Source organism: Magallana gigas, chromosome 5, assembly GCF_963853765.1.
Source record: "Magallana gigas chromosome 5, xbMagGiga1.1, whole genome shotgun sequence".
Taxonomy (NCBI): Eukaryota; Metazoa; Mollusca; class Bivalvia; order Ostreida; family Ostreidae; genus Magallana; species Magallana gigas.
In genome coordinates this window covers 38634011-38647188 of record NC_088857.1, presented here as the reverse complement: position 1 = coordinate 38647188, position 13178 = coordinate 38634011, and the positions used below count along the sequence as shown (strand labels likewise).

Sequence of the window (13178 nt, the reverse complement as noted above, 5' to 3'; positions counted from 1 at the left end):
TATAATATTAAACTTTCTTGATGTGTTTCCATGGAAGGAGGGGGGGGGGGGGGTTACTCTTAGTCTTAAGTCTTGCCACAAGTTATTATTTCCTTGATATAAATGAGGACGGCATGTTAACTAGTACTCTCTCCAAAATACTGAAATACGATATTCAACTAATGTACATGTATATTATTCAACTTTCTTATTTTATTGATATAAAGAGAGACAGAATTCTAAATCATGAGCATACGGTACCAGTACAATATACAACTCTGTCAAAAATAAGGCAAGTTTTTCTTTACTCTAGAGCATGCTTCCTTGTTAAATGAGGAAGAGATTTTGAAACATTAACTTCTTTAAGTTAATGTTGAGAATGCATCTTGAAGGCCTCCTTCGTTTAAAGGCCCCTGCACTCTTCAACGATATAAGCAAGGCCGAAGCCCTATAATGAACTTTATCAGTGGAAAAAAGTTGGATGAAGTTTAAGATCCTTCTTACATTGTTGATGTTTAACGCACGGCAAGGTTCTGAGGAGGAGGCATTACACGTGGCAAAATCTGTGTAATCAATTATACCGTTGACCCCACAGCATTGGAACTAGAAAATACATTAAAACTTATATAAATATATACATGTATCATTAATATGTTCATGTATACAAAGGTAAACACAAAGTACATGTTATATCATCACTTTATCTGTCATCTTCGAAGAAGAATGATGCATGCTTTAATATTGTCATAAATTTCAGCATGATACAGCAATTGTTCAAATGTTCGACAAAAGAACAAACACGCGCTTACAATGTAATGCGTTACAGGTGCTATGTCACGTGAATTTTACATCGTTCTCCGTGAAGCCAAAGCTATACTGTTACTTTCTATTAAAAAGCAGCATATTAGGTCTTCATTAACAATAATTCAGAAATATGATCGATTTTGACAAATGACAATGACAAAAAGTTCCCAATGTAAAAGACTACAAAAACTCAAGACATATATCATGAAATTAAAGGGACTTAATTAATTAATCATGATTTGAGCTTAAATTTTTTTTAAAAATTATTTTTTCATTTGTAATGTCTATAATTATCAACATGAATGTTCTATGCTATGTAAAATTTGAAAGTCAAAAATTGAGTTACAAGCAGTTATTTGAAGAGGTAAGAATTCTCTGTTTTGTAAACAAAACTCGAGTCTTGTTAATGTTTACTTATGTGTTGTATTGGTATAAGTTTCAATCTTATGTTGCTTTTTGCTGTTGATAATATATTCATGAACTTATTGAATCAGTTTACTCTGTCTGACACAAGCTATTTTGTCAAAAAAGGTAATTACTTTACATTATTTGTAAACAAATATAAGACTTGAGCTTTGTTTACAAAACAACAACTTCTTTCCTCTGTATTTCGCTTATATCTTGACTCCTTACATTCAAATTTCGGTGAATCATTAAAAATACACGTCAAGTAAACCATTTTACACATATTGATAAAATGTTCATCTAAAATCGTGTCTAGGTCCTTTAAACTCTTTAAATCAAAATGGTAAACGTTGTTGATAAAATGATGTCATCCCTTCCGTCCAAACACTTGCCTGTTCCTGTACGTGGTTAAGAAAGTTCAAACTCTTCGAGTTGGGTTCTTTAGGGTCACATGCTCGCTCAATCTGTTTATCTAATACTTCTTTCACTATTGACCGTACCTGAAGAAGAAAGTTTTTAAAGCGTGTACAAAAACATTGAAAATGGAATAACGTTGATGGTATACACTTTGACCACTTTATACTCAGAATTATATTTATAGTAAATAAAATCATTATTTGAGTTATTTATGCAGTTTAATTCTTTATACTTACTTCATCTTTCGAAATAACTGCCCAGATTCCAGCCCCAAGTAAGACCGCAAAGATGATGAATAACAGGAAAAAGAACTAAAGAGACAAATAAGACTGCTTTATTATACCAAACTGTAACGACAGCTTTTTTAAGAATACATGTACGCGTGTCACCAAAGTACATCAAGACAAATTGGTTATAGGTCTATTTCGTGTAGTTTGTGAATCTTCGTACCCACATTTATTGGCATTAATTATAATACATAAGTAATACTAGTAGGTGTAGTTTTTTCGGGGAAAAAATTCAAAGCAGGCGCTTGCACTAAAAAGTCATCACTGCTCCATGGATCTGAGTTGAAAACTCAATTATGAGGTTGAATAGAGTAATTATTTATTAGTAAAATAAAATGAAAAAAAAAATCCACGAAAATAAATCCTCACGAAATTATCCATGAATATAAATGACTTTACACTGTACTTAGCCAGGAGTCATAACGAAACGAAAATGACCGAACATTTAAATTTACATGTACTGTAGTAAACTAAAGTTGTTTAAAGGAGCAAATAGAATTAATTTTAATGTGTTCATGTATTTTCAGTTTTCGTTAGAGTGCTTTTACACCCAAGCAGGCAATGCAAATGCCACATTCTGTCACTGTGGTTATAATTAATTAGTTGAGCGAGAGGTAATAAGACGTCGTCCTTTAACTTATTATATAAAGTATTGGATTTTAATAATTGTCTGTATAATCATCGGATATTCAGTTTACCAGATGGGAAACTTACACATCCCAGCATACATTGGCTTTCCCTAATTGCGCCACAACATCCTAAGAAGCCGATTATCATTATTAGGCCGCCAATAGCCACAAGGATGTAGGCTCCAGTGTAGATGAAACTCAAACTATCATCGGCATCGGAATATTTTGTGAAGTCATCGCTGACGAGGAGCCAGATCCCGACTCCTAACATAGCACATCCCAGCAGCTGAAGTAGAAATCAAAGTAACATTAATATCATGCTGACAAGCTTAAACTCATGATTTCATGTAAATGTTGGGATTTTTTCAAGTGGTTGATATATAACCAAAAAAATTCCTGTAATTTAACGGTGAAGAGTACGTACTATTTTTATCATGTTGCATTTTTTAATTATGGCTTTATGGTTGTGAATTTGACCCTTACAACTACTTTGCCGCCCCCATCTTCACAAACAATTTACATGTATTTAAAAGAATGTGCATTATCCAAGGGCCTCAACTTTGTCAACAGTTTCGATAAACCTACATGGCAAAAACCTTTGACTTAATGCAATGGCCCTAGCCTAACCCTGGGTTGGAACAAAGTTTTTCATCTCCTAAATATTTGCGTTTTAATGGCAATCTAAGCACATTGTTTGGTAATGTTTGCGGAGCTGTTGATAGCCTAACAGAACGTTACAATGTGCCTGTCGACCTCTGAATTCCGACAAAATATTGACAGGGCATGCGATCTGTGATGCTTGCTGTTCCATTGCAATAGATAATAAAAGACTGTCGATTACCATTTGAACATTTATCAAGCAACGTGCACACTTTCTGTTTACAGATTACATAATAATGTTGGCAAGGAAAGTGGTGTGTTTACACACCATGGATTATATATGGACTACTTCTATAATCATGACTTTCAAGACTGTGTCATATAACAACTTCCCTGTTTTATTCTGCTTTGTACGGTTTTCATCAGAGGTCACATTTAGATACTAGTGCAGTACTTACTTAAGCTTATGACTTCATTGGACTGTTTCAATGCATGTATTAATATTCATATATATTATTTACATTTAAGCTCTAAGTGTTTGTTTGGTGGGTGGCTTTTTTTTATTCATAACGTATAAAAATGATATACGTACTGTTGCACTAAACCTGCATCCTCAACAGGAAGTAAAATTCGTTTCGCAGAATAAGATTAACAATTGTATAATAACATTTTTTTAAAAAAAGGTCAATTTGAATTTCATTTTACACACGCTCACCGTTAAAAAAAGCTGGTGCAAATTGCATATCAATATCAAAAAAGAAAAATATGCATTTTTATACGAATTATTATTATTTTAATAACCTTTCCATTTTACTACCATCGTAATATATAATTATGCATACACGTAGGAAGGAATGGTATACACAATTATTACTAACAATATGTTTCTATCACTTTAGGACAATAAAGACATTTTAAGAAAAGCTGTAATTGACCAACACACGACTTGGTCAGGGTATCACTACTCTTTTCCTTAATTCCGAAAATGCGTATTTGCTATAACAAGAGAAGGCCGCATTAAGTAGAATATAGCTAGCTATACGTGATTGTTAGATCTGTACTGTTCCCTGTCACCAATGTAAGAGGTACTACCGAGACTAAACTGACTGCAAAGCTCAGGCGAGAAACTTAGTCTGGATGGTTTCCGATGCATGCCAAATAAAACGAACTTAACTGTTCATTTGGAACTCAAATCTAGAGGAATTCCGATGCATGCAAATTCTTTTATTATTTCATTGGTCTTCTCCTACAGTGTATAAAAGGGCCAGTTAACCCACTCTTCGTATTAAATGCTTTCTACTGTCAGAGTTCCGAGGTTATATTTAAATGTGCTTGTGGTGTTTGAAATGTTTCCCATCGTCTACGGTTAAAATTCCAGCCCACACGAAAAATTTGATTTAAATAGAAAAATTCACTTTTTTCCACAAGAAAAAATTAACATTTCGGTTACGTAATACTTGATATTAAATTTACCTGCAGTGGTATAAAGAAGAAATAAACAAGATCCCACACCTGGAGGGCGATGTTGTTATTTCACGTTTCTTAGCTATAAATTGTGTATAATGTTGCCTTGGAGTTTGTGTTCGGACAGTAAACTATCCAAGGTCAAGGGTTATTTTTACTTCAAACCGAAAGCTGCTCACATCTGGCTAACCGTTTAGGCGAAAAATGTAGTCAGCAAGAAATTTGTCCGTAGATCCTTGATACATTTTATTTTTTCGCTTAAAGAGTGCCTGACAATATAAACCGTATCGAAATTTTATTACGTCAACAAAATGCCAGGTAACGGCGTGTCGTCTGCTTCTACCAGTATTTGACGACAAATTGTTTCACTAAATTAATGATTCATCATCGCTATTCTCCAATCATTCGGTCGTTTCTTGGATATCGATTACTCGATATCTATAGCTCAAACTGCATGGTCTAGTTCAAACTATTGTTTTCGAGAAATATCTGGAAATGAAACGGCGCCATCTTGAATGTGTGCGGGAAAATACAATGCACAGAAAGCATACGCAATCAAAAGACATTAGCTTGAAATCGGAGACAAAGACTTGTAATCGATATAGGTGGTGTTAAACGGAGTCTTTGAATAATTAATGAAACACGTGTCACATTTGTATTTACATTCATTTTTAAATATAAGCTAGAATGAAAATATTCTTTTTATTTGACCAATATATATTGTATACGGGGAAATGTCCGCCCCCGTTTTATTTTCGCCCCTTTCGACCTCGTTGTCAGCGGGCGAATTTAAAACTGGGTGAATTTTAATGTTCAAAATTATCTCTTTAGTACACAAGCGTATCTTGGCGAATTTAAGACGGGGCAAAACCGTTTGCAAGTGAAGAAGGGCGAAAATAACACGGGGCGAAAATAACCCTGTATACAGTACCCACCTATAGAATTCTACATAATTCATTTCTTTTCAGTATTATTTGACGGTGATTCAAAACATTTTGTGCGTCTGTTATAATTCACGAAGCAATTTAAAGCGTCTGATTTGGCACAAACAACAAGAGGCGATGAATTGGCCTCCTCTTTCAAGTATTTAATTCAGTTTAAATTGTTTAGTCGAGTACATTAAACAAAACGCCTAAAGTTTTGGCACGTGCATTGCCTTTCGAAGTACTTGAGTGTTATTAAAGTGATGCTGCATATCGAAAGAAAAACTCGTCTTCACTTTCACAAACAGCACTTAAAAAATAAAAGTATATAAATAAACCAACAGAGTAACCTAACTAATATCATCACATTCTGGTACAAAGATTTCTGATAAGAATTTATTTGTCTGCTGAAGAAAAAAACATAGGTAATCATAGATTACTAAGCTCACCGAGACGGAGCATCACCCTTATGAGACATCACCTACATAAGACCACCTTTATCATTTTATATGAAAATCATACTTTATGATCTTGGATATTCATGGATTCTGTTTTGACAAAATATCGAATATCATCTGATAAATTTTTTTATGATAATCATATGTTCATATGTTAATCAATACAATGATATAAAATTAAATATTGCATCATGTCATATTTATAATATATATCATATAATACAATAAAATACCGTAATAAACAATAATGAGATATGATATTCTAACTTATAATATGACATTGTATTGTGTTATACCTTATTGTATTTGATCACATAATACAATATCATAAAATATTATACAATATAGTATTATATTACAATATCATATTACATAATACATCATAACATTGAAACATGATATTATATTGTATAATATAGTATGATATTGTATTGAATGACACTGAAACATATTTGATACATTATATGATATTATATCATATAATACAATATAATTTGATTCCAACATTGTATCTTATCAAATGATACAATATCATGTGATAAAGTAAAATATTATAAAATACATTATTATATTATACATATTGTATCATATGACATAATAATATATATTACAATATCATATAATACAATTTCATGTGATATGATAATATATCATAAAAACCAATATCATATCATACAATATCGTATGATACAATATTATATAATATTACAATATCATATAATACAATTTCATGTGATATAATTCTATATTACTGAAACCAATATCATATTATACAATATTGTATGATACAATATTATAGAATATACAATATTGTTTCATAGGATACAATATAATATTTTGCAATATCTTATGTAATTGTATCATGTGATAAAATAATAAATTAAAAATACAATATAATATTATACAATATTGTATCATAATATACAATACTATACATAACAATATCATGATACAATATCATAAAATAAAATAAAAAAATGATACAATATCATATGGTATCATATAACTTTTATAATATAACATATGATATCATATTGTATCATATCAAACAATATTGTTTCATATCATACAAAACTATATCATAGAAATCATGTTATATCATTTATCAACAAACACATCTATCTATTGAGCTGGTTTGAGTGAGGTAGGAGATTTCTTTAGCATCCTTGATAATGGAGATCAGGCTCTGCATCTGAAGCAACCTCTGCATTTAATTTATAATAAAGTTAAATCAACTATGCAAGCTATCATCTATAAAACATGTGACCTGTTCCAAAAAACTAAACCTCATCCAGCATCCGAAACCTATGGCTCAGATTCAGCATTCAAGCCCATCAGGTGCATTGGTATCATAAGACGCATCATCCATGCAAGTTTGGTGAAGTTTGGACCAGTAATAACTAAGATATCATCATCAGAGGGCACTAGCAATTAAAACCTTAACTTCCTCCAGCATCCGCAACCTATGGCTCAGATTCAGCATCCATGCCTGTCAGGTGCATCTGTATCATAAGACACACCATCCATTCAAGTTTGGTGAAGTTAGGACCTGTAATAACTAAGATTTATTTTTTAGCATCCTTGATAATGGAGATCAAGCTCTGCATCTGAAGCTACCTCTGCAATTCATTCATATTACAGTTAAATCAACTATGCAAGTTTGAAATAGTACTATCATCTATTAAACATGTGACCTGTTCCTAAAAACTTAACTTTATCCAGCATCCGAAACCAGACTCAGCATTCAAGCCTGTCAGGTGCATCAGTATCATAAGACACACCATCCATGGAAGTCTGGTGAAGTAAGGACAAGTAATAACTAAGATATCATCATCAGAGGGCACCTGTTTCAAAAACTTTATTTAACCAGCTCTTAAAACCTTAACCTCCTCCAGCATCCGAAACCTATTGCTCAGATTCAGCATTCAAGCTTGTCAGGTGCATCAGTATCATACGACGCACCATCCATACAAGTTTGGTGAAGTTAGGACCAGTAGTAACTAAGATATAATCATCAGAGGGCACCTGCAACAAAAACTTTAATCAGCTCTAAAAACCTTAACCTCTTCCAGCATCCGAAACCTATTGCTCAGATTCAGCATTCAAGCTTGTCAGGTGCATCAGTATCATAAGACGCATCATCCATACAAGTTTGGTGAAGTTAGGACCAGTAGTAACTTAGATATTGCTATCAATGGGCACCCGCAACAAAAACTTTAACCTGCTCCAAAAACCTTAACCTCCTCCAGCATCCGAAACCTATAGCTTAGATTCAGCACTCAAGCCTGTCTGGTGCATCAGTATCATAAGGCACACCATCCATGCAAGTTTGGTGAAGTACGGACAAGCAGTAACTTAGATATTGCTATCAAAGGGCACCTGCAACAAAAACTTTAACCTGGTCCAACAACCTTAAACTCCTCCAGCATCTAAAATTTAGGACCCAGATTCAGCATCCAAGTCTTTCAATTCCATAAGTAGGTCCAGATGCATCATCCATGCAAGTTTGGTGAAGATAGGACAAGTAATAGCTTGGATACAGGACCTGCAACAAAAACTTTAACCAGGTCCGGACGCCGACGCCGACGCCGACGCCGACGCCACCGCCGACGCCGAGGGTATAGCATAAGCTCTCCTTGACTTCGTCTCGGTGAGCTAAAAATGAATTAAAAAACAAAACAAAACAAAAATAGTTGTCAAGGCAAACAACAAATTACGTAACTCATTGGGGGAATTATTTTTAGGTCTATATGAAATAAGCAGAGGCTTTTAGATCCAAACTTGTTAAAACAACGTGCAGACTTATGCAATCGATGTCTAGCCAACGTACATGTCTGTTTGAGACCCCAGGGGGAAGAAGTAAAAGATAACCACCCTAAAAACAGCTGCACCTTTTGATTCTCATTTTGTACACAGTTGACAGTGTGACCCACGGAGTGTAATTTGTGTTCACACAATTACAAGAGAATTCTCACAAGTACATGTAGTTGCATGTAGTTCCATGAGAGAGCCGTGGTATGACACTCAGGGGTCGTTTTTTGAACGTTTCATCACAACAACATAAAACAGAATGGAGAAACCGTTTAGTTAGTTGGCATTTGAACAAGCCAGACATTCCTTTGCGGTGGTTGTAGTGGTATAGATAGGAATATATATATTAAGAAAGGAACAGCTACCTAAAGATTGACTCTTCGTTATTTTAAAAGCAAGAAAAAAAAACCGAAACGGAAAGCGAAAACGAAATTTGTCTTTTTATAGCATTGATCAATGGGGATATGCAACCGTCGTTTGACTGTTTGTGCAGATAATATACATGCTTTAATTAACATTGATTCATTAAGAAAGAATGCACTCAACTAAGCCTGCAAGGGTTCTTAAGAGCACCTGTTTCAACTGTGTACCGAAGAGCATGTTGAAACCCAGAAACTCCATTACAAAAGAATTTGAAAGATGCCAAACAGAGATTCAGAGGAGAAAATTTTGGGAAAGTTTTGTTTGAACGAACCATTAAACTCTGGGTGATACTTTTGATCTGATTTAAACGCAGTATAAATAAAAGTAAATAAATTGGACATTATCTTTTCACAATTGGCAATAAACCCACAATTTTTTTAATAAAATGTCAAAATTCCCACACTCTGGTATGATGGTGATCTAAGATTACTTGTAGTTCGTCACAAATTGGAATTGTCAAACTTTGTTGTAAAACTTCCGTATCAATAATTCAGTTTATAGTAAAGGAAGTTATTCTCTAGAAAACAGGACAGGTCTTTCTACTACTATTGGGATATGCGGTGTCACCTCTCTACACAATTAAACCTTCGTGAATTACAAGTGTAATTGAATTCCTCAAGGGGAAAAAGAACGAAAAAAATATTAAAGAAATTATCTTTTAAAACCCTCGAGCTTCGGCAATATCTTTAAATTGTTTAAGTTTGATATTGATAAGTCTGTGTCCTAAAGACTAACAGTAGTCTTATAAATACACGTTAAACCCTGATGTCTTCTCCTCCAAATGAATTAAATTAGGGACAGAGATAAACGTACATTTCTAAGGCTTCATCAAAAGAAAAGCAAGAGTGTAATTTGTTTTCTCTGACTTGGCATGTGTACAAATAACAACACGGCCCCCGCAATCATCGTAATAAATTTTTAGTCAACGGTAAGGTTTTGTTACTCCTTATTCATCAAGGACCCATGACATAAAAGCATAAAATTGCAATCCCCCCCCCCCCCCCCCCGCCCCCAATGAAATATACAAGTATAAACGCTCCATTGCTCGCAATATAACAATCTGAAACTTTTTCTGCATATATAATTATAATTCGATTTTTGTTGGTCTTTACCAAAGAGGAATTTAGTGCGAAAACGAAAAACAACAAGGTGATAATCTCGGCTGAATGCCCGCACACAAAAGGCCGTGGGTCACACCTTTGTAACTTCATCTAGTTAGCTTTATTTCGCACAGTTGTACCTGCTGGCAAGTTATAGGTTTAACAAACACACGGGGCTGAATGAAAGTACCGACCGTCGCTTTTATAATAAGTGAAAAGGGTAAAAAAAGAAACTAGACATACAAAACACAGGAGTTATTCATATCATGAAAGAAATTAAGCTTGCAAGCCCTTTGTAAAAAAAAAATTCATTAGAACGCAACATAATCTGAATAAATTAGTTTTGCATAAGAATTACTATGCATTTTCATGTTCTTAAAATAAAACCAAGTCATTCAAATTTGGGTTTTTCTGTAATTGATCAAAACGTCTTTACACAAAGTTGAAGGTCATTGTTACATTGTGCTGTGTACAAACGATATTCATTTTTCTTCTGAAATAGAAAACCTTGGAAATAAGGCAAAAACGATCAGTTTCGTGAAAAGAAAAATTCTACAAATTCTCTCCCATGTGACCCCAATGTTCATTCATTGTAAAATGAAGTCCAATTCACTGACTTTAACTTTGCTGACAACTTGCGCACTTAAAATGCTTTTCGCAGTTCTGTGGTTTTCACTAATGACAAGAGACCATAATGACAAACTATACACTTTACAACCAGTGGAGTCAGTGCAACTCGCATATAGAAAGAAGAATTTTTTTGGCGGCGAAATTTGTACAAACATTGCTCCTGGTCAACGGGACCTTAATGACCCCCTAGCTCCTGAGTGATGGTGCGTTAAATGGGACCAGATGTAGCGATAATGGCAGCGGTCTCGTTATGACATCCCAGCCTGTGGCTGCTGTGACCCGAGGAGACGGGACCCATCAACCCGCCCTCATTTAGGACCCTCTATCGATGTACACTAATGAAAAACCTTTAATTCTGTAGACTTTGAGAAAATCATAATGATACTAGTATTGCATAAAGAGGTACGTGTACATGTATATGTTGAGTATATATTTTGAAGAAAAAAAATGAAATGTTCTAAACCCAGCATAGGTATCGTGTGGGACAAAATACAAATAAAAAACCACAGTTTGTAAAGATATGACGGTGTTTATTTAGTTATATATGTCTTCTCAGGCGGACATTTTAATCAAAATATATCCTCGTTATCACACAATTATTGCATTTTATAACGTTGCTTTGGGCATAACTTTTACATATTAAAGTCTGTGTACAATTTATTGGCGACTACCCTTTACAAATAGTGTGGTCGATATCTGCATGTACAGGGATTCCGTGAACTGATTCACTATCCATGTAAACTTATCAGAATGTGGGGGGAAACACGGCACAAACTGTCAGGAGCCACAAACTCTGTTAAGAGATAATCTCATCTTTTGATCCCCTTACATGTAGTGTGTGTGTGTGGGGGGGGGGGGGTGTATATACATGTGTGTGTGTATCTAATCCCTCCTAAAAATGCATTGCTCGGCTGATATGGCTCGCTCGAGTACATACATTCCAAGGTTGTTGAAATGCTAGTTGTTTGGGAGCTAATAAATGTCCTATCCGTCATTCAATGTCGTAACGAGCAAACATGCATGTTGGTTTATCGGAGGTGTAGAGGTGTTCGACATCCGGGGGGAAGGCATCCCCGCGGCGACCTATTGCGGGGGTCGTATCATCACCTGATAACCATCAGAGTTTACGGATTCATCGTGCCACAAATTCTTATCCCTGTAGCCAAACTCAGGTCTATACTACCGCCAGTGTGCTTCCTCTTCTACCGGGGCGGGTACCTATTTATAGATCAAGATTTGCAGCATCCCACACCTATCCCATTGTGGGTACCTTACATCCTCTCGAAGTTAACTTTCTAAGTGGCGATCTCAGTGATTGCTCCTTTTTGTTTCGTCGAAAGCTTTGAACGATGGGTACCGATATCCCTCTTGATATTACAAGCTTGCAATGCTGTTGTATTTATTTACATTGTGGGGCGAGTGCATGCCATTCCTGAGATAATTAAGGAAGACAACGCCACAAATACATAGCAGGATCATTCATTTCGATGTTTATAATTTTCTTGGAACCTTGTTGTCCATCGATTTACAAAATGCGTTCTTTAGATGAAACGTCTTTAAAAGCTCCCTTTCGACGAAAAAGTGTGGAATCGGCGCATTTCTTTCATTGATTTCGCCGCCGCTTTATAGGATAACTTCTTCCATAGTCATACCCAACTTAACCTGTCTGAATACGGGACCGGGTTATTTAATTCCACATTGATCACTAGTTAAGACCTATTATGTGCATTTAAAACGCACCTATTGTCATCTTCTTTAAAGTCTTTACGATAGTTTGACCGAGGCCTCACATTGCCCAAGAACTAAACGAAACCCGAAGAATATGAATATGCATGATGTGCGGTGGGATATAAACACACACACTCATACACCGCGTCAGGGTCGGAGTAGCGAAACTACAAATAGATTAAAGACCACTTACCCAAAACAGAAAGTTAAAGGCAAACATCAAATATTTGATGCATGTGTGACAACTTCCAAGAGCCATTTTTCCTCCTTTTAAATTACTAATCCGATATCTTCGATAAATTCACAGAGTAAACTCCAAGGATGTCTCACACCTGACACACTCAGTATAGAATGTCGATTCTGGCCGATGGCTGGTTCGGTCGCGCTTCGCTGAAGTCGACGCTTATACCGTGTTGTTGTGTTAAGCGCAGCGTGAACGCCCTATATTTCTGAAATATTAATATATATACGCACTGCTGAACGGTTCAGTTTGGATTAAGCATGTGAATCGTATGCAACG

General features: G+C 35.0%; 1 protein-coding gene across 1 annotated transcript in view; it reads right to left on the bottom strand.

The window, feature by feature from the left end:
* LOC105330365 (CD9 antigen) overlaps nt 1-13178 on the bottom strand; it is a 15220-nt gene extending 2042 nt beyond the window's left edge. Inside the window, exons 1-5 of the mRNA XM_011432003.4 lie at nt 12852-13178; nt 2607-2807; nt 1842-1916; nt 1581-1688; nt 484-582 (exon numbers count right to left, since the gene is read on the bottom strand). Coding sequence (XP_011430305.3) covers nt 484-582; nt 1581-1688; nt 1842-1916; nt 2607-2807; nt 12852-12917 — 549 coding nt within the window. The 5' untranslated portion in view covers nt 12918-13178. The remainder of the gene's footprint in view (nt 1-483; nt 583-1580; nt 1689-1841; nt 1917-2606; nt 2808-12851) is intronic.